The sequence below is a fragment of the Pseudopodoces humilis genome, chromosome 15, assembly GCF_049639895.1.
Source record: "Pseudopodoces humilis isolate 2021_Gansu_Grassland_sample_001 chromosome 15, ASM4963989v1, whole genome shotgun sequence".
In the NCBI taxonomy this organism is placed as follows: Eukaryota; Metazoa; Chordata; class Aves; order Passeriformes; family Paridae; genus Pseudopodoces; species Pseudopodoces humilis.
In genome coordinates this window covers 565,469-588,845 of record NC_142214.1, presented here as the reverse complement: position 1 = coordinate 588,845, position 23,377 = coordinate 565,469, and the positions used below count along the sequence as shown (strand labels likewise).

The following is a 23,377-nucleotide window of genomic DNA, read 5'->3' as shown; positions in this document are numbered from 1 at the left end:
CAGTGAGAACACAAGAGTGTGTGTGGAGCTGAGCAGGGCAGCTCCTGGTGCTGGGAGGGAACAGCAAGCCCAGCCCCAGCTGCACATCTTGTGGAAAATAAGTTTGCAAAGGATTCACAGAGGCATGAAAAGCTTTGCTGGGCTGGCTGAGGCAGAGATAAAACCTGAATCCAGAGCTTTAGTGGGAAGGGTTCCTCCAGCATTGCAGGCTGCTGGTGGAGCTTCCTGCGCTCCTGTGGGAGGCAATCATGACAAATATTTTCTCTCAGGAAAGTGGAAGTAATGACATATGTCATGTGTGTACTTTTTGTTTGAGATGTGCATGACTGTAAAGAAACAGATGGCTCCTTTAATTCTGATCATGGCATGTGGCTTCTCTGATGATGAGTCTATTATTCCTATACAGATCTTTTTAATAAATTCTTTCTGAAGGGGGAAGGAAGTGAAATTGCCTTGCATCAACTCATTAAAAATTGCCAGGAACAGTAATGGTTATTAGGAAGGCTGTGTCCAGTGAAGTACAAATATGTTGCCTAGAGCAGCCTGAAAAAAAAAAAACCAAAGCCAAGCCAACAAGCCACAAATAAAATGTAAATGTTAATTCCCAGAGGATGTTTGTAGCCTCGTGTTCTCCCAGGGAGCTGGGGCAGTTCTCCATCACACCCCGCTGAGGTTCCTCTCCATCTGCACAGGCTGAGCTGGCAGCAGCAGGGTGGGGGGCAGCCCTGCCCCCTGGAACATCTCCTGATGCTGCCCACACGCCTGCTGGACACCAAGGCATGAGAATCTGCCCTGCCTGACTTAAACACATCCACCTTCCTTGGCCATTCCTGCTCCAGCTTTTTCCAGTCGCTGCTTGAGTGCACCCTGAGCATTTATTTCTGGGAAAGCGAGGTGCACACGTGGCTTGGATGGCAAGCTGGACGGAGTTTGCTTTCCCAAGGATCCAGCAGTGATGGAATGGGGAGAAGGTGGAAGTCCATAGCTCAAGGTAGAAGATGTGGTGCCTTTTCTCCTCCTCTCCTGTGCAGGCTGGGGTGCATGGCTGTGTGACAGGCTTTCTGCCTTGTCCTCCCTGCAGCTGTTTTCTCTTGGCTTGTGCCCACAAAGCTCTGCCAGCATCTCTTCCTAACTCCCAGTTATTTCCTTATCCCTGCCCTGGATCCCCTCAGCCCTTTCTCTGCACCCCATGGTGTGTGCTGGAGCAGTCAGGAGCTGCTGCTGTGAATCCCTCAGTGCATCTATTGCTGGGGGACAGAAACTTGATAGAGATCATTAAAACCCTGGTGATTCCAGGCCTTTATTTCAACTTTTAAACATATAAATTGGTTTGTTCTTCTAGTGCTTGTCAGTTGAAGAGAATCCTAAATTCAAACAAAATGTGTTTCCTTCTGACCTAATGAATGTGACACTGTAATCAGCCTCTCAGGAGTGTGATGTGTGATTAGAGCTGTGCTAATTCCTTCAGTCTCTCTGAGGAGTCAGACTGGAGCACATTCCTCAGACAGATCTGTAAGCTTGCCGTGTTTAAGCGCCTTTTGGACAAAATGGAGATACTTCACAGTGACAATATTTAAATAGGTCCTAGCTTCCAGTGTGCAGGCTTGGTGACCTCCTGGTAAATTTGAAGGCATGGTTGTACTGTGTGTGATCTGCTGGTGTTTTGAACACTCTGTTCCATTTTTCCAAGAGTCTCCTTCACCCTCAGGGATGACAACGTAGGTGGGGAAAATTCCTCCTGATGTCAGAAATGGAGTGCTGCTGTAGAGCAGTGTGAGACTGACTGTAACCTGCCTTTACAAAAACATCCTACCTGCCTTTACAAAAACATCCTACCTGCCACCAGATCCTCACCATGAATTTCAGCTCTGTACTTTATTATGCTGATACTTCCTGAATGCTTGGGCAGGTGCAAGGGGATTGAAAGGAAGAGTGTTAAAACTGGAGAGGAAGGTGGGAAGCTCCACTGAAGGGAGCATCATCCACATTTGGGTTTTGGAGAGGGAGTTCTGTGTTTGACGGTGTGGGGGAGAGAGAAGGAATATCCAGGGGGCAGCTAAAATGCTTGAGAGCTGCTCTTACAGGTGTGTCCCTCTTCCTTGCAGACAAAATAGGGCAGATAAGAGAGAGAAAGAACAGCAGTGATGGAAAATGCACATTCCCCCCCTCAGGCTGACTCCTGCAGGAGCGCTTCTGGAAACCCAGGGCAGAGCAGACACATCCATCCCCTCAGAGTGAGCATAAATCTGTGCTCTGGGGCTCCTTGGACACTCCTAGAGGTAGCTCATTGATCAAATTCCAGGCCTGGAACACTAAAATACCCCTGACTCTTATTCTGCTTGTTGTTTCCAAATATCTGCAGAGACTGGAGGAGTTTCTTCATTTGTTTCACTGAGATAAGGCTGAAGGTTAACTAAAATACTGTATAATTGTGTCTCTTCTCTTGATTTATTAATTTCCATGTTTTAATGCCTAAAATCTCTCTGTGTACAGAAGGAAAACAGGAAATGTTAACAAACTTAAATTATGTGGATTTTCTTGGCCAGAGATAAGGTGAAAGGAAAATGAAACCAAGATGTGGTCATAATTCTAATTGACATAGACAGGAAAATCTTTAAAAATTAAAGCTGAAACTTGGCAGCAAGCAGGAGCACACTGATGTTTCAGAGAAATCCAAGAGAAATCTATTCACTGTGAAAACAGAGCATTATTGAAGGGAAGGTGGATTTTGAGAACACAGCTGCAGTGTTTCAGAGCCTGTGTCTGGTGCAGTTCCACAACAAACACTTGATAGTCTCCCAGACAACACAGCTTCGTTGGAAGGAGCCCTTTGGAGAGATTGTGCTTGTGGAGCTTTGGGGCCTTTGCTCTGATCTGCCTGCTCAGCTCAAGGGTGGAACGCTCTCAAAAGGGGCTGGGGTTTTTCTGGCTGAGAATTTCCTGCTGTCACCACCTCCTTGGTTCCTCCTGGTGCTTCCCCAGAGACTCCAGAGCTGTAGAAAACCTTGTGTGTGGTGATGGTGAATGGGATGAGAGCCACCCCAGAGCCCTGTGCAGGTGACTCAGTGGGAGGAAATGTGTAAATTCTCTCTGGAGCCCCACTGCAGCCCTTTATTCACTTGTCATGGAGCAGCTGCTAAGGAATGGATTAAGTATTCACATTATGGTAGCAAAATAAGAAAGAGATATTAATTATTTAGCAGGTTTCTCAGGAGGCCTCTAAAAAGGAGTTGGGGAAGGACTTCAGAAGTGTTTTCAGAAAGGAAGTTAGTGGATGAAATTCTCCTCTCTGAGCAGCCCCTTTGAAGATCAGTTTCTTTCCATGAATACATGGAAGGATCTGTCTTGGGGAGCGAGGGAGAGCAGAGATGAGGCTGAGCCAGGCCAGCCCTCAGGGAGGACAGAGGATTTGTCCCTTCCAGCTGAAGTGAATTCCCTTAGTTCAAATGAGAGATGTTGGGGGTAGGAAAACTCTGGTTCCAGGCCCAGAACCCTCCATGCACACACCCCACACCTCCATGCTTCCCCCACTCTGGTGGCTTGGGTATATGAGACACAGTGGCCTGAAATGGAAATAAATGAGTGAGTGAATGAATGGATGGATGGATGGATGATGGATGATGGATGGATGGATGGATGATGGATGGGTGATGGATGGATGATGGATGGATGATGGATGGATGGATGGATGGATGGATGGATGGATGGATGGATGATGGATGGATGATGGATGGATGATGGATGGATGATGGATGGATGGATGATGGATGGATGATGGATGGATGATGGCGGATGGATGGATGATGGATGGATGGATGATGGATGATGGATGATGGATGGATGGATGATGGATGATGGATGGATGATGGATGGATGGATGGATGGATGGATGATGGATGGATGATGGATGGATGGATGATGGATGATGGATGGATGATGGATGATGGATGGATGATGGATGGATGATGGCGGATGGATGGATGATGGATGGATGGATGGATGATGGCGGATGGATGGATGGATGATGGATGGATGATGGATGGATGATGGATGGATGATGGATGGATGATGGATGGATGATGGATGGATGGATGATGGATGGATGATGGATGGATGATGGATGGATGATGGATGGATGGATGATGGATGATGGATGGATGATGGATGGATGATGGATGGATGGATGATGGCGGATGGATGGATGGATGGATGATGGATGGATGGATGGATGATGGCGGATGGATGGATGGATGATGGATGGATGATGGATGGATGATGGATGGATGATGGATGGATGATGGATGGATGATGGATGGATGATGGATGGATGATGGATGGATGATGGATGGATGATGGATGGATGATGGATGATGGATGGATGGATGATGGATGGATGATGGATGGATGATGGATGGATGGATGGATGATGGATGGATGATGGATGGATGATGGCGGATGGATGGATGATGGCTGATTGATGGATGGATGATGGATGATGGATGGATGATGGATGGATGGATGGATGGATGGATGGATGATGGCTGATTGATGGATGGATGGATGATGGATGGATGATGGATGGATGATGGATGGATGATGGCTGATGGATGGATGGATGATGGATGGATGGATGATGGATGGATGATGGATGGATGGATGGATGGATGGATGGATGATGGATGGATGGCTGATGGATGGATGGATGGCTGATGGATGGATGGATGGATGATGGATGGATGATGGCTGATGGATGGATGGATGGATGATGGATGGATGATGGATGATGGATGGATGGATGATGGATGGATGGAGTTTAAGGAGGTTTACATGTGCTGTGAGCTCAGCAGTTGAGGGGCAGGGTGTCAGGAGGGCACTGCTGGAGCCTCCTGTGCTGGCACTGCAGGCACCTTTGGTCACTGCTGGGCTCAGCCTGACTTGGGAGAAACAGGTTTTTGTTTAGGAAACAGCAAACATGCACACAGATCATTTTGGTGTTATTTTACTGGGTAGCAGAGGGTCAGAAGTCTGCTGCATGCCTGTCTCCCTTTTTGAGGTGACCAGCAGTCTTTGTTTAAGTGTGCTGAGTCCATAGAAGGTGTTTTGTGTTCAGCTACTGAACTTCAGGACTCGGAACCAGTCTCACTCAAGGATCTTGTGCTTCACCTCCAGCTACTGAAATGGGTTGATGTGGTTCAAGGGCCAGGCTTCATTATCCTGAGCTTGATGACTGGTACACCTGTAAATGTCCCTGCTTAAAGGCTAAATGCTGCCTCAGATGTCTCTGTACCTTCTCTCTAGAATCCAGAAAGATTTTTGTGTTTTTCCCCAGTTGAGCAGCAGCTCTCTGCAGTTGCTTTGGACACTGATGGCAGCCTGGGCTGCAAACCAAGGCCACAGGTTGGTTCTTGTTATTTCAGCTGTGGCACACTGATCATTTGTCCCTCCTGTGTTTCCTTTCCTGAGTGGTTAAACCATCCTCTCCAACAGACAGAGCAGGGAGTTTATCAGTTTTATCAGTAAACTTGTGTCCTGCATGACTATCATCGTGCTTCTGTCTTTATTGAAGAATCTCCCTTCATCTAGTTAAATAATCGTTTTCTGGATGAAAAAACATACTCAAAATGTTACAATATTCTTGCATTTGAATGGATTTGAAAGCCTAGGCAAATCAAGGTTTTCCATTTTGCTATTTCCCTGAAGTTTTCCTGAGACAGAAGAGGAATTTGGCACAGCAGGTCATCTCTGCTGCTGTCTGAAAACAAGGCTGCAGCCACAGGGATATAGATGGTGGCTGCTCTAATGAGTGCAGGTTACATCAAATTGCTTTAATGAGCCAGTGCAGTTGTGTTAGGCTTATTGCATAACTGAATTAATGGCTTGGAAGGAAGTCTGTTAGCCTGCTTTGCTAGAAACCAAATCAAACAACAGCCTGGCATATTCTACAATGACAGGGAATAGCAGAATTGGAATTTTAATTTGCCTCAGGCTGTGTGTGATCCTTTCTATTAATAAAGCAACCACGTACCAGCAGACAGGTGTTAAAGTAGCAATCCCCTGGTGAGGGTGTGGCAGATGGAGCCACAGGTGGCCCTTCCCCATCAACAGAGATGTTTTTAATTGCAGTGGCAGTGAGCTGAGCCCCTGGGTGAGCCCCCCTGGCCATGTCACAGTCCTGTCCCTCCTCAGTCAGGAGCCTGCTCACGGTCCTGCTGGGCTGGAAGCAGCCTGTCCTGGAGGGAAACACCATGGTCTGTGCTGCACACCTGGGCACACCTGGGCACAGCCAAACCATGGTCTGTGCTGCACACCTGGGCACACCTGGGCACAGCCAGGCCATGGTCTGTGCTGCACACCTGGGCACAGCCAGGCCATGGTCTGTGCTGCACACCTGGGAACAGCCAAACCATGGTCTGTGCTGCACACCTGGGCACACCTGGGCACAGCCAAACCATGGTCTGTGCTGCACACCTGGGCACACCTGGGAACAGCCAAACCATGGTCTGTGCTGCACACCTGGGCACACCTGGGCACAGCCAAACCATGGTCTGTGCTGCACACCTGGGCACACCTGGGCACACCTGGGCACACCTGGGAACAGCCAAACCATGGTTTGTATTCCACACCTGGAACAGCCAAACCATGGTTTGTATTCTACACCTGGAACAGCCAAACCATGGTTTGTATTCTACACCTGGAACAGCCAAACCATGGTTTGTATTCCACACCTGGAACAGCCAAACCATGGTTTGTATTCTACACCTGGGCACAGCCAGGCCATGGTCTGTGCTGCACACCTGGGCACACCTGGGAACAGCCAAACCATGGTTTGTATTCCACACCTGGGCACAGCCAGGCCATGGTTTGTATTCCACACCTGGGCACAGCCAGGCCATGGTTTGTATTCCATACCTGGGCACAGCCAGGCCATGGTTTGTATTCCACACCTGGAACAGCCAGCAGAGGTTTCAGTGCAGTCACTCTGTCTGGGCAAGGTTGGGACCCCCAGGCTGTGAGAGAGCTGAGGTGAGGCTGGGAACAGAAAGCTGCAGGGCAGGGCAGCAAAGGCTGGGAATTGTTCCTTTAGGGAGGGCAGGAGAGGTGCTGCCTGTCTGCCCTGGACAATCAGGGTGAAGTTGTTTTGTAGCAGGATGTCAGGTTTGGATGTGCAGATGTCACACAAAAGGATGTGCTGGAAGGATTGAACAGATGAGAAGATACTTTGCAAGAGAATCAAAGCTCAAAGACACAGGTGAAAATGGAGAAGGCAAGTCTGCATTTCTACCAAATACACAAGGAGTGAAGTTTGAAAGAACGAGATACGAGCAAAGAGTTTAATAGTCAAAGGACAAGATGCAGGGGAAGAGAAACATGACTGAGAAACCAAACCAACTTAAAATTTTGTATGAATCATGAAACTTTTATAATTTAGGATCAAATCAGCAAAGATTCATGTGTATATACTAGAAAAATTACCTATCAATTGCTGGCCATGATTGCTGTTATTGAATGGCTTTGCAAAGTACAACCACAAAGTCTAATCTTACATGTAAATCAATGTTTGCTAGTCATGATATATGGACTGAAAATGACAGATTATGACTCACAATTTGATTGTTCAGAGCTTAGACTTCTGTGCAAAAAGATGATTTAAACTAACTTGGAACCTGCAGTTAAGTGATCTGATGGAAAGAAATGCTGTAGAAGATGGGAAATCAGATCCAGATTTCCATCTACTGACTTTCAGGGCAGCACTATTGATAAAGGGATTTATTGCTTGCTGAAATTACATCTGGGTGATCTCTTCCACTTCTCCTGGCAGAGAAGAAGATGTGAGAAATTGGCCAGGTGTGGAAAGAGTGGATGTGAGGATGGCAGAGCAGGTGAGAGCACCAGGAGCTGGACCAGGCTGAGCCGTGTGGGATGTGCAGACACATCCACACACCGATTTTAACTGAAGTGTTCTTGTGTGTTTGGGTATAAATTTGGGTATAAATGGGGCACCTCAGGAGTGCTCAGGTGTTAGCAGATGTTCCCCCCAGGACACCATGTGAGATTGTGGCTGCCTGCGAAGGAGTCTCTTGCAGGGTCAGAGGGAGCAGTTCTTCATTGTGACATCAATTTTAATGACAGCCTTCACGTCTTGCCAGGCTCTCCCATCTGCCCTCACATGATAACAGGTAGGAGAGAGGGGAGGAGCAGCAGTCCTGGAGTGGCAGCAGGTTGCACATCTGTTGGAAATCTTTGGTGATTTGTAACCATTTACATCAGCATCTGGCGAGAAAAGTTTCCTTGTGAGGAGGAATCTACTTTCAGAAAGATTCATTTGGTGACATTTTGCAGCATCAAATGGCCCATCTCAAAAGAAAAGTAATACCTTGATCTAACTAATTTTATCAGCATAATTTGATTTGTGACTGCAGAACATTTGATCCACAAATTAAAAGTTAAGTGAGCGTGGAGGGGGCCGGCGCTGTGGGTTTGCTCTGGTCCAGGAGGCAGGGACTCGTGCTGTGGGGGCATTTCTTGGCTCTGAGGGTTGAGTCCATGGGAATGCCCCTCCAGACTCGGCCCCTTGCAGACCCCCAGTGTCCCTGGTGTTGTGGCTCTGCTGCCCGGGCCCAGCTGGCTCCAGCTGTGCCAGCTGTGCCAGCTGCTGAAGGTGGGGCTGCTCCCGGTGCAGATCCAGAGGGAAGCAGGATTGTCCAGCACTGGCCATTCCAGAGCAGGGGATTGTTCCAGGGAAAGCAGGCTGGCAGCTTGGGCAGCCCTTCTGTGCCTGCCATAATTAAATAAATAAGCGAGCAATTAAGCAGGAGCTGTGGCAGCCTCAGCAGTGAAGCGTCCCCTGTCCCCAGCACTGCAGGCTGCTGCCTCCCACACCAGATGGGGCTGAACTCCTCAAGAAAAAACATCCAGAGGGGCCAGACATGATGCTCTCAGCTCTGACATCCTCAGCTTGTCATAGATGCTGAGCCTGTTTCACCCAACGTGATTATCTCTCCCTCTGTCAAGGAGGCAGATGCCTCAGCTAGGAAACATCATCCCCAGCCTGTCAGCTGGATTCTATAAATGGAAATAGGTCTTTAAAAGCCAAAAATTATATTTAGTTGCAGCTATGGGGGGGAGGGAGAAAAAAAAAAAAGAAAAAGAATAAATAAAGTCCGAAGCCTTCAGAAATGGAACAAAGGAACAACAAAGCACTTAGGTTGGCCCTAATCATCTGCAAATGTTGGTGCAGTCATTAAATGCAGACTGCATAGATAAAAGTTACTCTTCTGTCACTCCTTTTATCTCTACCTGAAGCATTCACTTGCCAGTCAGGTTTCTGTGTACAAGCCATAAATATTCAGCTTTCTCTGGAATAGTTTTTTACCCAGTATTTGCTTGTTTTCATCTAAGCTCTCCATATGCCAGAAGCAGCAACAATAAAATGCTGCTTTTTTTTGGTAAAATTTTGCAAAATTGCAGCTGGGGGTGTTCATTTAGGTGATCTAGCCTGCAAAAGCCTTGTGTGATCGGGTGTGAGTAGCCCTGTGATGAGGAGTGAGCCAGAAGTGAGGCTGCAATGTCTGGTTTGGGTGTGAAGGATGGAAATGCCGGTGCTGGGAGCGGTGGCCGTGCCCTGAGCTGCTTCTGGGCTGGGGTAGCACAGCTCTGTGTTCAGGAGAGGAGGAGACCTTTCCCAGCTGTGGCACTGACTGCAGCCCTGCAGCTGGACAGAGCAAGCGTCCTGGGGAGGCCTCGCTCCTCCAGAAATGCAGAATTGTTCTTGGGCAGCTCCCACTCCAGTTTTTGTGTGGAGAGGAGTGGGAAGGCTGGAGTTGTGCAGGGCTGTGGCACTGCAGCCTGCACTGTCAGCTGCCAGGGCACAGCAAGGAGACACAAACACTCCAAATGTTCCCTTGGCTCTGTGCTGGAGCAGCAGGGCTGGATCCCTGCGAGGGGGAGGCTGTGCAGCCCTTTTGTGCTGGTCAGCTGCTGCTCCTGCAGAGCCAGACCTGCAGCAGAGCTCTGAGATCACAGCACAGCTCTGAGATCACATCAGAGCTCTGAGATCACATCAGAGCTCTGAGATCACATCAGAGCTCTGAGATCACATCAGAGCTCTGAGATCACATCAGAGCTCTGAGATCACATCAGAGCTCTGAGATCACATCAGAGCTCTGAGATCACATCAGAGCTCTGAGATCACAGCACAGCTCTGAGATCACAGCACAGCTCTGAGATCACAGCACAGCTCTGAGATCACAGCACAGCTCTGAGATCACATCAGAGCTCTGAGATCACAGCACAGCTCTGAGATCACAGCACAGCTCTGAGATCACAGCACAGCTCTGAGATCACAGCACAGCTCTGAGATCACATCAGAGCTCTGAGATCACAGCAGAGCTCTGAGATCACAGCAGAGCCTCTCCCGGGCTGTGCAAGCCCAGGCAGAGCAGAGGATGAGGCAGGAGCATGTCCCTGGTGCCTGGCTGGGATGGGATGGGGCAGGAGATGAGCCCTGGGCGTGTGTCACCTGCACAGGTAACACCTGAGCAGAGGCACGGGACACAGCAGGGCACTTCTGTGGCCTTTGGAAGGTCACTGGGGGCTGTGGAAAGCAGCCTGGGAGTGTTCCCCTGGAGCCCTGTGCTCTTATCCTGCCACAGGGTCATTAGGAAATATTTGTGTGTTTGTTTTTCTGCTCTGTCCTTCCCACCCCAGTGATTACCTGGCCTTTGGTGGGGTTTGGTTACTGCTCATTACTTGAGTTCCCTACCCAGAGTCTGACATTTTTTTTATTTATTTTAGTATTCTAATGTAGCATCGGAAAGAAAACAGCATTTCACCAAAAAGAATTAGAGGCAATAACTTTTTCAGAGAACTAAGCCTTTGAAAACTAAATTTTATTCAGTTTAATTTCATGGGTGCACAATTTCTATTACATGTAGGCCAACTGGATTGCTGCAGCTCTAAAAAAATAGGTATTTGAAGTCTTTAATGTGTTATTTATGAGTGCATTTTAGTTATAATAAATCACTTACAGGGCTGTTGTGACAACAGCACCTTATCTGAAACATGGGAATTCGCAATATGAAATAGTTAATTAACAATAAGGGAATAAACTGAGAAGGTGCATGTGGATTGTCAGCACTGAGAGAGTAACAGGCAGTCTTTGTGTGGCTCAGGAAATGAGAGAGCCTAACGGAGGCAGGAAAATCTAACTGCTATAGAAACTTAGAAATTAGTCTGGTGTGCACAAATCTCATCTGTCTTAACAGAATTGTTGGGAAACTTCTTGGACTTCACAGACCTGATTTGGAGAGAATTGCAGTGGTGAAATAAATGGGATCTGTTACTGTGCAAAGACCAGTGGAGAATTTAATCCTGCATGGATGGGACTTGCTGGGGATATCAGAATGCATTTGCCAGATGCAAGGTAATGTCAAGTAAATATTTAAAGCTGTAATGGCACCACAGCGTGTTAGAGCACAGTGGAAGGTGCTGAAAGGGAGTTCAGTGCTTTCAGTGTGGGCAGCTCATCTCGGGGAAGGCAGTGCTGCAGTTCCACACTGAGATGTCACCTCACAGGTGACACCCAAGGGCAGGCAGGCTCTGCTGGTTGCTCAGAAGTGTGGAGACTCTCAGGTGGCCTAGAAAGACTTGACCACTTTTTGTCTGCTCTCAGCATTGGTGTTCTGTGGCTTTGCAGCCGTGGTGCTTTTGTGCTGATGTTTTTCTGTGTGGATGCTGAGCTGTGAGGGAGTTCTGGTGGTGTTGGGTGCAGTGGTATTGGCAGCATGCAGCCAGGGTGGATGGACACTGCTGGGCACACCTGGACTCTGGAGAGAGCTCTTTGCATTTCTGCCATCAAAATCTTCTTTTTTGGAACTTTTGTCTATTTCCCCTCTTGTCTTCCAGCTGTTTGATTTGTTCTGGGTGCCAGGTGATGCACATAAAGTCACAGAATGGTTTGGGTTGAAAGAAATCTTGCAGGTCACTCATCCCACCCCTGGCACAGACAGGGACGCCTTTCACTGTCCCAGGGTGCTCTGTGCCCCTTCCAGCCTGGCCTTGGGCACTGCCAGGGATCCAGGGGCAGCCCCAGCTTCTCGTACAGTGATGGAATCATTAGGCTTGGAGAAGATCTCCAAGATCACGGAGTCCCAGCAGCTTTGGCCCATCACCTCTTGGTGGGTAGCCCAGACCACTGAGTGTCATGCCCAGCTGCTCCTTGAACACCTCCAAGAGCGATGACTCCACCAGCAGCCTGGCCAGCCCCTTCCAATTCCTCACCACCCTTCCAGGGAAGAAATTCTTCCTGATGGCCAGCCTGGGGACAACATGGGTTGTTCCTGGTTCTCTGGCCAGCCTGAGCTTTGGCCTCTTTCTGCCTAAAGCTTCAGTGAAATTCCCATTATTTTCAGTTCCTGGAGAACAGCTAAATGAGGTAGAGTGTGCATACATCCTGTCAGCAGCACAATTTGTGTTTTGTTCACCCACAGCTGTTTCAAGTGCCCTTCCAGGCTACTGCCCACAGCAGGACACTTTGTCTAGACATGATGTGAAGCTAAAGCTGTTAGTCAGAATCTATTAATATATGATATGCAAAGCATTCCTGGAGAGAATTTCAGCTCTGAAATGCCAGATATGGCCAAGGGATGCTCCCTTTTGTTGTCTCACCTGCTGGGAGAGGAAAACTTGTGCTGGGCGAGGGCAAGGTGTGAGCCCCGCGACACGAGCAGCCTGACCCAGCGCGGCTGCAGGGCTGAGTCAAGCCCGTGTCAGCCCCTCAGCTGTGAGACACAACAATTACAGCAATAACTCCAGCCAGAAAATCGACAGAAGCGTTTAATGTATGTGAGAGTGACAGTGAGTCATCTCTGATCATTGTGTTTAGCAGCCTGGAGATCCACGGGCAGTCAGGACAGCCTCCATCCCACATCTGCCTGACAGCTCAGGACAAGGAGAGCAGCTCAAAGTCACGGCTTGCTGCCTCCAGAGAGCTTCTCCCAGGCTGCTGGCAGAGGACTGAGACAGGTAGGACTGTTCTGGGGCTGGGATAGCACACCTGGGATGGGAGCTGCAGCTTTTATCCCCTCTCCAGAGGGTGCAGGATAGCAGGTGTTATAGCAAGCGCAGAAGTCTTGGTCAGTTGTGTATCTCTTGTGAAATTATTAGATAAAGGCAGATTAGAATGCCAATAAAATTTTGTGAAATGCTCTTTAGAATTTCAGTTCAGGAGCAGAGTACATGGGTAGCATGGAGTTACAGATGGGTCAGTTTTAAGGTGAGAGGAAAGGTGGGTTTGTTCACAACTTGCAAAGACCTCGTTCCCTACATGAATTCTTTGAGAAGCTGTTAAAAATTCATTTCCAGATTTCCTGCAGTCACTTAAGGTGCAAGTGGGGTTGTGGGGGCTAATTAAAAATCCTGTGAATGCTTCTGTGGAGTGCAGGGAGGGCAAGGAACCACGGCAGGACTGGGCACTGGTGATGGGGAATGGTGCAGATGGTGCTGAGAGCACGGATTGCACTCTGGAGCTGTCCACAGCAGTGCAGGGCTCAGCAGTGGCGGGTTACAGACCCTGTGTACTCCAGCACTTCTGCTGACACTTCTTTGGGACAAATATTCAGCTGCTGAAAATTGATCTGAAGCTTTTCTTGATAGTTTTTGGTTTAACTGGAGCCGTGGATCCACGCGTTTCAGGCATTGACAGCAGCAGCGTCCTTCCCATGTTTTACAGATTTTCAATCAACTTCCAGAATAAATGTTCTAATTTCTTTGGAGGTATGTAAAGTCCTGGTGGGCATAAATGCTGCAATGACACAAAACAGGGACTTGTCTCCAATGTGGACGATTTCAAAGCAGTACAGAAGTGAGTGTGGTACCCCGAGGCAGCTCCCCAGCTGCAGCGTGCAGTGTCCTCAGTTTGAACACAGTGGCCTTCTCTTGTGCTAAGATGAAGACCATTTACTACGTCTTGGAAACCAGAAGCTAATTTATAGCTCAGTGTTGGAACAATGTCTTTTTTCTGAGACACACATTTGTCTTTGCCATCTCTGGTAGATAATCGTAAGCTAGAGCAGTGCAGCGTTTACTTCATGCACTGGAATGTGAAATGTGATGATTTTTTTCTTGGAGTTCTGCTGTGCTCGCTGCCTTGGGTTGTTTTTTATGTCATTTACGGTGCTGAACATCAATGAGAACGTATTACGCAATGTAGTATAAAAATACACAAAGGCAATAAAGTCCACTGTTGTTTCTGCTCTAACAGAACAACCCTATTTGATCGTTTTGCCTTTGGATTTCTGGAGAAGTGAATTCCAAAGAGTGCGTTGCATCTGGAGAGTTTGTGTAGCTGGAGGAGCTGCTGGTGCAGAGCTCCGGGTGTCTCCACAGCTGTGCAGCTCAGAGGGTGGCAGCCACCCAGGCGTGGAGATCCCCTGTGTGACAGTCATGTCATTGTCACTGTCATTGTCACTGTCATTGTCACTGTCATTGTCACTGTCATTGTCACTGTCATTGTCATTGTCACTGTCATTGTCACTGTCATTGTCATTGTCACTGTCATTGTCACTGTCATTGCCATTGTCACTGTCATTGTCACTGTCATTGTCACTGTCATTGTCACTGTCATTGTCACTGTCATTGCCATTGTCACTGTCATTGTCACTGTCATTGTCACTGTCATTGCCATTGTCATTGTCATTGTCACTGTCATTGTCATTGTCACTGTCATTGTCACTGTCGTTGTCATTGCCATTGTCACTGTCATTGTCACTGTCATTGTCATTGCCATTGTCACTGTCATTGTCATTGCCATTGTCACTGTCATTGTCACTGTCATTGCCACTGTCATTGTCATTGCCATTGTCATTGCCACTGTCATTGTCATTGTCACTGTCATTGCCACTGTCATTGTCACTGTCATTGTCACTGTCATTGCCATTGTCATTGTCACTGTCATTGCCATTGTCATTGTCATTGTCACTGTCACTGTCATTGCCATTGTCATTGTCACTGTCACTGTCATTGTCACTGTCACTGTCACTGTCATTGCCATTGCCATTGTCATTGTCACTGTCATTGTCACTGTCATTGCCATTGTCACTGTCATTGTCACTGTCACTGTCATTGCCATTGTCACTGTCATTGTCACTGTCATTGTCACTGTCATTGTCATTGTCACTGTCATTGTCACTGTCACTGTCATTGTCACTGTCACTGTCACTGTCATTGCCATTGTCATTGTCATTGTCATTGTCATTGCCACTGTCATTGTCACTGTCATTGTCATTGCCACTGTCATTGTCATTGCCATTGCCATTGTCATTGTCACTGTCATTGCCATTGTCACTGTCATTGCCATTGTCATTGTCACTGTCATTGTCATTGTCATTGTCATTGTCATTGCCATTGTCATTGTCACTGTCACGGTCATTGTCACTGTGGTGCACTTGGGTGGCTGGTGCAGAGCAGGCACACTGGCAGCGTGTGGCAGTGCCCTGGCACTGCACAGGAGGTTGGAAGGGAGCTGAGAAGGATCTCAGTATGCAGAACATCTGCTTGGACTCTACAGGGGATCATGCGGGTGGGCAGTAACAGGAAAACAGGCTCTTCTGCCTTCTGCTAATTTGTCTGATTAAACTGATCCACAGTGGAAAGCAGAACCCTTCTCTGCATGGGCAGCGTGTAGCAGCTACACTGAGTAAGTGACAGCATAACTGCTCATGGGTTTCTGCAGTGCCTGAAAGGCTTTAGGTGAGTGTAGAGAGGGGAAAAACATGTTCAAGTTTCTAAAACTGTGTCAAGCGCAGTCCTTTTCTGTCAGGAGAGCGGGATTGGGGTGTTGAGGGTGCTGTTCCTCACTCCATGGCTGTTGGAGTGGGTGTAACAACACTGCAGGAGGGATAAACATCTGGCTGATTGTCAGATCCTTGGTTGTGCATTGTTCAGTCCCAGCGTTGGCAGCTGGGCTGGGGACAGCTGCTCCAGCCCTGCTGCTGTGGCAGTGTCGCTCTATTAGGAATGGCTGGGATTGAGCAGCACAGACTCTCATGGAGTCCATCAGGAGAATGTCTCGTAGTTTATTACTTCAGGCTTGTTTTATAGACTGATACGTGGAAAGTACAGAAAGGAAACTCTTATTGGTTAGCAAATTACTACATCACCATCACTGGTCAGTGAGGCACACCACCCCCTGACTTTCTCCTGCAAGGAAAACAAGGGACAGACAAACAGCACCTGGCAGTTGTTTTCTGTCTCTGAGGATTGTTTTGAATACTCCTATGAATTTCTCAGGCCAGCTTCTCAGGCAGGACTGAGAGCTGTGTGGCCTGTAATTTCTACAGGATCTCTGTTTGAGAGTTAGACAGAGCCCACATGGCAGCACACACTAAACAGCAGTGCAGGGTAGGACCAGGCAGTGACTCCACTGGGCATAAGCTGAGCAGTGTTTGTCAAGATGCTGTAACTTGCTGGGTAAATTTTTGGGGTGTGCATCAAGTGATTTGTGCAAAATTACCTGTGGTGGGAATTCAACTTAACTAAACCTCAGTCTAAGAACACAGTGTGAGAAAATACCCCAGCCCTTCATTTGACTGTTTCCAAATTGAGCTGTTTTGTGTGTGTTGTACACAGGACTGTCTCTGCATAAGCCTAAGCTTTAACCTGTTAAAAATAATTTCCAACCTTGAAATGAAGAGTAAACTTAATTTCAGGTTAAATTATGTATTTATTTTTTTTCTGAAAGGGCTTCTCTGCTGTTCAGCCTCTGTGTGGGTAGCTCTGCTCAGCTTTGGGTGCTGAAGCAGAGCAGGCTCCAGGGTTCTGCTGCTTCCCAGGGCTGTGAGAACACTCTCTGCACCTCTCCATGGCACACCCAGGCTTTTGGCTTCTGCTGATGAGTATTCTGTGCTTGGCTTTGAAAAAATTTCCTCTGAGGCCATTTCTCTGAACAGCTCTTTCTGTAACGAGTTTGAATTTCAAAACACTCGATTTCTTGCTTTTGTTAATCCTCAGTAAATGGGGCAGATAATTGGGAGGTCTCACCTGTTCTTTTATGAATGGTGCTTCTGTTCTTGTCTGCTGCTTCCAAGAGAAATGCCCAAGAGCTGCAACTTTCAGTGACAATCTCTGAAAGATTCCAGGCTGCTCTTCATCTCCTGCTCCCCAGAGCCATGGCTCATCCTTGCAGATTTCCAGGAGGGATGCAGTCTATTCTTTGATGATTTGGTTGCCATTTTCAGGCTGCTTTTCCTTGTTTTGCTCTTCCTAGAGGATCCTCATCTTTTTCAGTTCTTTCTTTGTGTTTTTGTTGTTTTGGGTTTTTTTCCTTCCCAGCACTAGGGAAGTTTGTCTCTTTTTGTAGCCCAGCTGTTGACAATAATGCTCCATAAATAGGAAGAAAAAAGGCATTCCCAATTCTCTCTCCTTCCCTTATAATTTGAAACTATTCTCCTAGCTCCAGATCGGGCTACATTAATAATTAAATTCTCATTAAAGTTATGATACGCAAGAGTATTCTAATATTTCATAAGCAGCAGACTATATCTGTCCACAGCTCTCAAAAACTGCTGGCTTCCCACTCATCCTGGACCTTTCTAGCAGGTTTGTCAGCACCTTCTCCTCTGCATGCCTGATTTCGCCACACTTGAAGGATATTCCCTTGAAAACAGCGCCATTCCTTGCTTTTTCTCCCAGATTTCATCAGTGAGGAGTGCAAGTTCAGTGTTGGGACACAAATTGTCACAATGACTTTTACATTTCCCGTGAGCTGGTCAGAGTGGGTTTTATGGGGACAGGGGTAGTGATGAGGCTCCTGTTTCCATCTGGAGCTGCTGTCCAGCTCCTCCTGTGCTCCATGGTGCTCCTGTCCTGGGCTGCTGGAGCACAAAGAGAAATGTCTGCTGCAGCAGCTCGAGCCTAGGAGCCAAATCCTCGGTGGCTCTGCAGTTTGGGTGGTTCATCTCCTGCAGCTGGCCAAGCAGCTCCTGCTGCCCAGTGTCCTCCCTTGAGCCGTGCAGTGTCCCCAGCAGAGGCATTCCTTAGGGAGCAGTGGTGAGTTTTAAACATTCCTGTGCTATTTGTGCCATAAATAGGAGGTTACCCTCCCTTTCCCACCAGACACAGAAGAGCACTCACAGGCCATATACTGCTGGATCCCTAAAGCCTCGAGTTCTAATAAGTGACTGCAGTCTGACAGAGATCAGCACTTTGAGAACTCATCAGTTCAAGTACCTAACAGCCCTCTGCTGGGCAAGGGTTTGCTTCCCCCAGTGTCTGAGTTCTTGGAGTCAGCCAGTGCCCATCTCAAAATTATGCTCTATTCATGCATGCCATAAAACTGTCCTGTAATAGCAGCTCAGAAATAAGCACAGGAAATAGCTGCTGTAGAGGAAATTTATGGAATTGGTTTGAGAACAAAAGAGCAGTTGCTGCTTCCCTGTGAGAGTGAAGGAGCTGGGCTGTCCCTGGCAGCCTGTCATTGTCACAGACCCCATCCAGCAGCAGCTGGAATGAGAGTTCATTCTACTTTGAATTCTGAAAAAACAGCTAAAGAAAGTTGTGTCTTTCACAAGGTATTTTTGCAGTTTGAAACAAGCTGGGTTTGGTGGTGTGCTGGGGAGGAAGGAGTGGTGCAGCACGAGGGACTCCAGAAATGGCTTGCTGTGAATAAAATTCAGAGAATTGGCTGCTTGTGCTTCCTGTAATATCTGTCTTCATTGTGAAAACTGCAAGTCAGAGTCAACCAGACTTCAAAGTTGGGAGCACACAGCTGCAAGCTGAAAATAAGATTTCTGGCTGATGCAGAAGTGCCAGGGCTGTTTGGTAAGAATACTTCATCAAGATTTTGGCAAAGCTTAATAGTGAAATGGTTTGGATAGACTGCGATGTCATGAAGAGGTTGTGAGTGTTCTACAACCCCAGAATAGAATTTTTTTCAATTAGCTTGTAAGTATTGTTGTGCTCTGAGTTTATTATGTTGTGCAGGTGGCTAACAAAACAAAAAATCACACCTTCAGCTGGGAGAAATTAGGGGAAAACAAAGCAGTGATGACAAGAAGCAAAGAGAATCGTTACTGCAGGAATACCTGAGAGATTTTCATCAGCTGCCTCAAGTAGGAAAACGTGACTACAGCAAAATACCCGACTTTCCTACCCCTGCCTGGCCTACAGGCACTCACTCGGAGTGAGTTATTTTAGAGAGGGTTTTTTAGACTTGTTCCTGTAAGGAGCTGCCAGCCTAATGCTTTCCCCTAAATGGAAAAAAAATCAATTCCTGCATCACTGAGAGCAGCCCCAGGACAACCCCAGCTGGGACCTTTCATTGCTGACAGGGACAGCGAGGCAGAGGGGACACCAGGGGCTGGGGGAGCATGGGCTGGGTCCTGGGGGTGACACTGATGGGGGGGTGACACTGGGGAGGTGACACTGGGGAGGTGACAGTGGTGGGGGACAGTGACAGTGGGGAGGTGACAGTGGGGGGGGACAGTGGGGTAGGGACAGTGGGGATGTGACAGTGAGGAGGTGACAATGGGGAGGTGACAGTGAGGAGGTGACAATGGGGAGGTGACAATGGTGGGGGACAGTGGAAGGGTGGCAGTGGGGAGGTGACAGTGACAGTGGGGAGGCATCAGCTGCTGCTCTCGTTCCCAAAAACCATCCTGGGGGAATGGAACTTCTCCCCCCCGTGCCAAAGAGAAGGGGTTCCCTTCACTTTGTGGGTGCAGGATTTAAGGGGGGCTCTGATGCTCTCTGTGGCTTGAAGGCCTCGTGTGTAGGGACATGGCTTCAGTCCTTCCAGAATGCCAGCCAAACTGATTTATTGCTAGTGTGAGCATCCTGGGGCTCACAGCATGTGAAACTAACCAGGCTGTGAGAAGTCAGGGAACTGAGGAAAATTCATGTTTCAGGTAATGACTTGAAAAGTTCATTCAAGGAGTGAGTGGATCCATGGAAATACCATTTTTTTGTGTTCAGTTGTGTCAGACATACAAGAACAATAGTCCAACAGGAACAGGAGGATTTGTTTTGCCTGGATTTTATTTACCCTGTGGCTGCTACAGCCTGTAGCTAGCAGAGCTGAAGCCTCTCTGTGTAAAACCAGGGGGGGATATTTCCTTACAGCGTTATTAAACCCTGAATTACATCAAAGATTATCCGGTTGGAACCCGAGCCAAGGCCTATGGACAGGGCTGATGTTATGGTTTCTGGCAGTTCTGGATGGGACTGAAATGCAGTTGGACATAAAAGAAAGACACAAACCAGCAGACTGTTTAGCTGGTGTGTTTATATAAAGTAAACATGTTTGAATTTATCTTGAAAAACATCCTGGTGCCGGCAGCCATCCTAAAGATCTCCTTCTCTCAGTAAAGCTTACAGGAGGAAGAAAATATTGACAGCAAGTTTTTATTAATGTAATTATTATTATTTTATTTGAGCTAAAGAATGTGCTACAGGGTGATATTTAGCAAGCTGAATGCTTTGATTAGGAAATGTGACAGTTACTGCAGTTATTTTACATTTACTGCTAAGTAAATTCCTCTGGCATACACAGTTGCTGCGGGTTTGGTCTCCACCAGTTTTAGACTAGCCTGTCAGTAGTTACTTTCCTCATTCCTGAAATTCTTGCATTCTTTTTTATTTTTATTTTTTAATTTTTGGGGTTTTTTCACATATGATTGGGAATCCAGGTTTGGTTTTGGGTATGGTTTTGTATCTCTGTGTTACACTATAAATAACAATTGGTGGTTAAAGGCTGTCTTGTGAAATATCAGCTCATTTTTGTTCATGTGATGATTTGTGCCTAAAGCTGAGGAATCTCACTATCTTTGTTATTAAGGCTTCATTTTTTAGATAGTGGAAAAGTGTTTCAATTCTTTCTGGTAATGTGATACTTGGAGGTAGCTGGAACTTTCTTTATGCTATATATTTTATCTTTTTGCCATTTGATAGTCTAACCCCATTCAGAAGAGTTTCAGACTGCGTGTCCTTTGCGTTATTAATGGCAGTATTGATTTAGAAGATCAGCTTTAAAAATTGCTTGCTGTTTTACAAGAAAACCATCAGAAGATTAATGTGCTTTCTCTTTGTACATCTGCTCTTCTATGGGTTGCACATGATGATGGAGTCAGATGTCGCTGGGTTATCCTTGCTCTGAGGAATGGGAGGAATTCTGTATCCTGATAAAGGCATGTCCTGTACCTGGGGGAGCAGATTCCCACAGGTGTGGAGTGACTTCTCTTAGTGCAGACACTGCCTCTGGCCAGGCCAGAAAAGCATCTTTGCTTTGCTTTCCTCCTAACCTGCCTGCAGAAGAGGTAGAGGTGCTAGGGGGGAATAAAGCAAATCTAGGAGGGAGCTGTGTTGCTTTTCAGAGCGGGGTGATTGGGTTATTCTACTGTTTATCAAAGCTGCATGAAATGGGATGAAGTGTGGAGGTTTATGAGAAACACTGTTTATAAAAGTAAATGTTTTTTCCCACCCTTCTACCACCATGACTAAGATACTTTACACTTTAAAGTTTGTTTTCCTTCCTATGAACCTTTCTTCCCCTCCTGTCTCTCCCCCACCCTGACGTTGTGTAGTTGATTTGCTTCTCGGGATTGCTTTCCTCGAGCTCTAACTTGAGTTCATTTTGTTGTGTGGTGACCACAGTTATGGATGACGCTCCCCCTGGCACTCAGGAGTACATTATGTTACGGCAAGATTCCATCCAATCTGCGGAATTAAAGAAAAAAGAGTCCCCTTTTCGTGCTAAGTGTCACGAAATCTTCTGCTGCCCACTGAAGCAAGTGCACCTCAAAGAGAACACAGAGCCGGAAGGTTTGTGGCACTCTGGGTCCATGTTCTGTTTGTTTTCTGGGTTTCTCCATGTGTGTCCCCGGGGTGCTGTGTGTCCCCGGGGTGCTGTGTGTCCCCGGGGTGCTGTGTGTCCCCGGGGTGCTGTGTGTCCCAGCCTGCGCGGGCGGGAGCGATGCGCTCGTGTCCCTTTGCTTGCCTGTCAGTGTCTGATGCTCCCACAGGACACCGCCCCGGCCACTTCTGGGCCATTCCAGGGGACTGACGCTGCTTTTCCTCCAATAAACTCCGTTTGTTTCAGCTCTCACCATTACACATTGCCCTTTTCTCTGGCTGCCAAAGCTGCTTGCTGCTCGAACGGCATCGGTTCCCGGCCGGTTCCTTGCAGTAACTTCTCTGAAGCTGCACTCTGCTCTAAGTCTGGCACTCAGACCCAGAGCTGGCTTGTCCCCAGCACCTTGCACTCCATAAGGCTTCTGCATAGTGCTAGAGAATGCTCGTGGCAGCTGTTCTGGGGTGAAGCAGGATGAAGTTTGTATGTAATGCACGCCTGGTTGCATTTTGGGAAATGAAATGCATGCAGAGCAGAAAAAGAAATGAGTAGATTGTTTTCCTTTTCAGATAAAGCAAAGGTATGGTCTCTCCTCATGCTGTGTTTACTGATATGAAATTGCCAATGAGGTGTATCTCGTTCATCTAGTGTACATAAGATTAAGCTATTTAAAATTATATTTTTTAATACTTTCTCTTATTGTTCCATATGTGTTTTGCATTACTGCTTCATATTCCACATGGTAAGCCTTCTACTTTCTGCATAAGCTCCAGTATCTGCCAAGATATTCTCTCTGGAATGATGGGCATCAGTTGCTGAGCTGTCTCTATTAGCCCAAAATATTTCAGTCAATTGCTTTCTTCTGTTCCATTCCCCAGATTTTGCATGAATGTTCTTTGTACCAGTTCTGGGAGATTTGTGTCTTTTAAAATAAAAGTATGTTATTAAAATAGCATTTATCATCTCACCAGAAATATTAATTCTGATACACATTCTGGTTTAAGGCCTGGGGAGAAGTTTCTTGTTTCAGTGATGATGTAACTGAATGTTAAAATCGGGGTTTGAAGAATGTCCAGTTGTCCTCTCAGTTCTGGGGCTGACTTGATAAAGTTGTGATTTCATGACTCAGTGGACATGGAGGAAGGTGAATCCCATAGAACTCTTCTGGCTTAGCAGATGTCACGGATTCCTTGTCATCTGCCAGGGTTTGTGTTGTTCTTGTGTAAATTCCGAGCCCAGAGCTGTTCCTGTCGGGCTCCTGTAGGAGGATGATGGCAGCTGAGCTTCTGCAGGTGCTCAGCACGTGGTCCTTGGTGAACAGGAGGATTCCACAGCCCTGGGCCATGAAAGGTGGGCCCTGCTCTGGCATCCCTGACGGATGTGCTGTGTTGGGAATTCTCCGTGTGCTGCTGTGGAACTCCAGCAGAAGCCTGTGCTTATTTCAGTGGCACCTGCACTGGATTCCTGCAGAGGACTGGCTCTTGGGCTGATCATTTCAGTGAATAAATCACCACTTTACACCCCAGTGGCCTGTCC

The 23,377-nt window shown here is 47.3% G+C and overlaps 1 protein-coding gene across 2 annotated transcripts in view; it reads left to right on the top strand.

Annotated features, from left to right (window-relative positions):
* The window catches only part of FGF13 (fibroblast growth factor 13), a 190,762-nt gene that overhangs the window by 80,115 nt on the left and 87,270 nt on the right, over positions 1–23,377 (top strand). The window contains exon 2 of one of the 2 annotated variants that reach the window (XM_014255348.2): positions 21,646–21,813. The exons of the other annotated variant lie outside the window; for it this stretch is intronic. Within the exon in view, the coding sequence (XP_014110823.1) occupies positions 21,646–21,813 (168 nt within the window). The remainder of the gene's footprint in view (positions 1–21,645; positions 21,814–23,377) is intronic. 2 annotated transcript variants of the gene reach the window in all.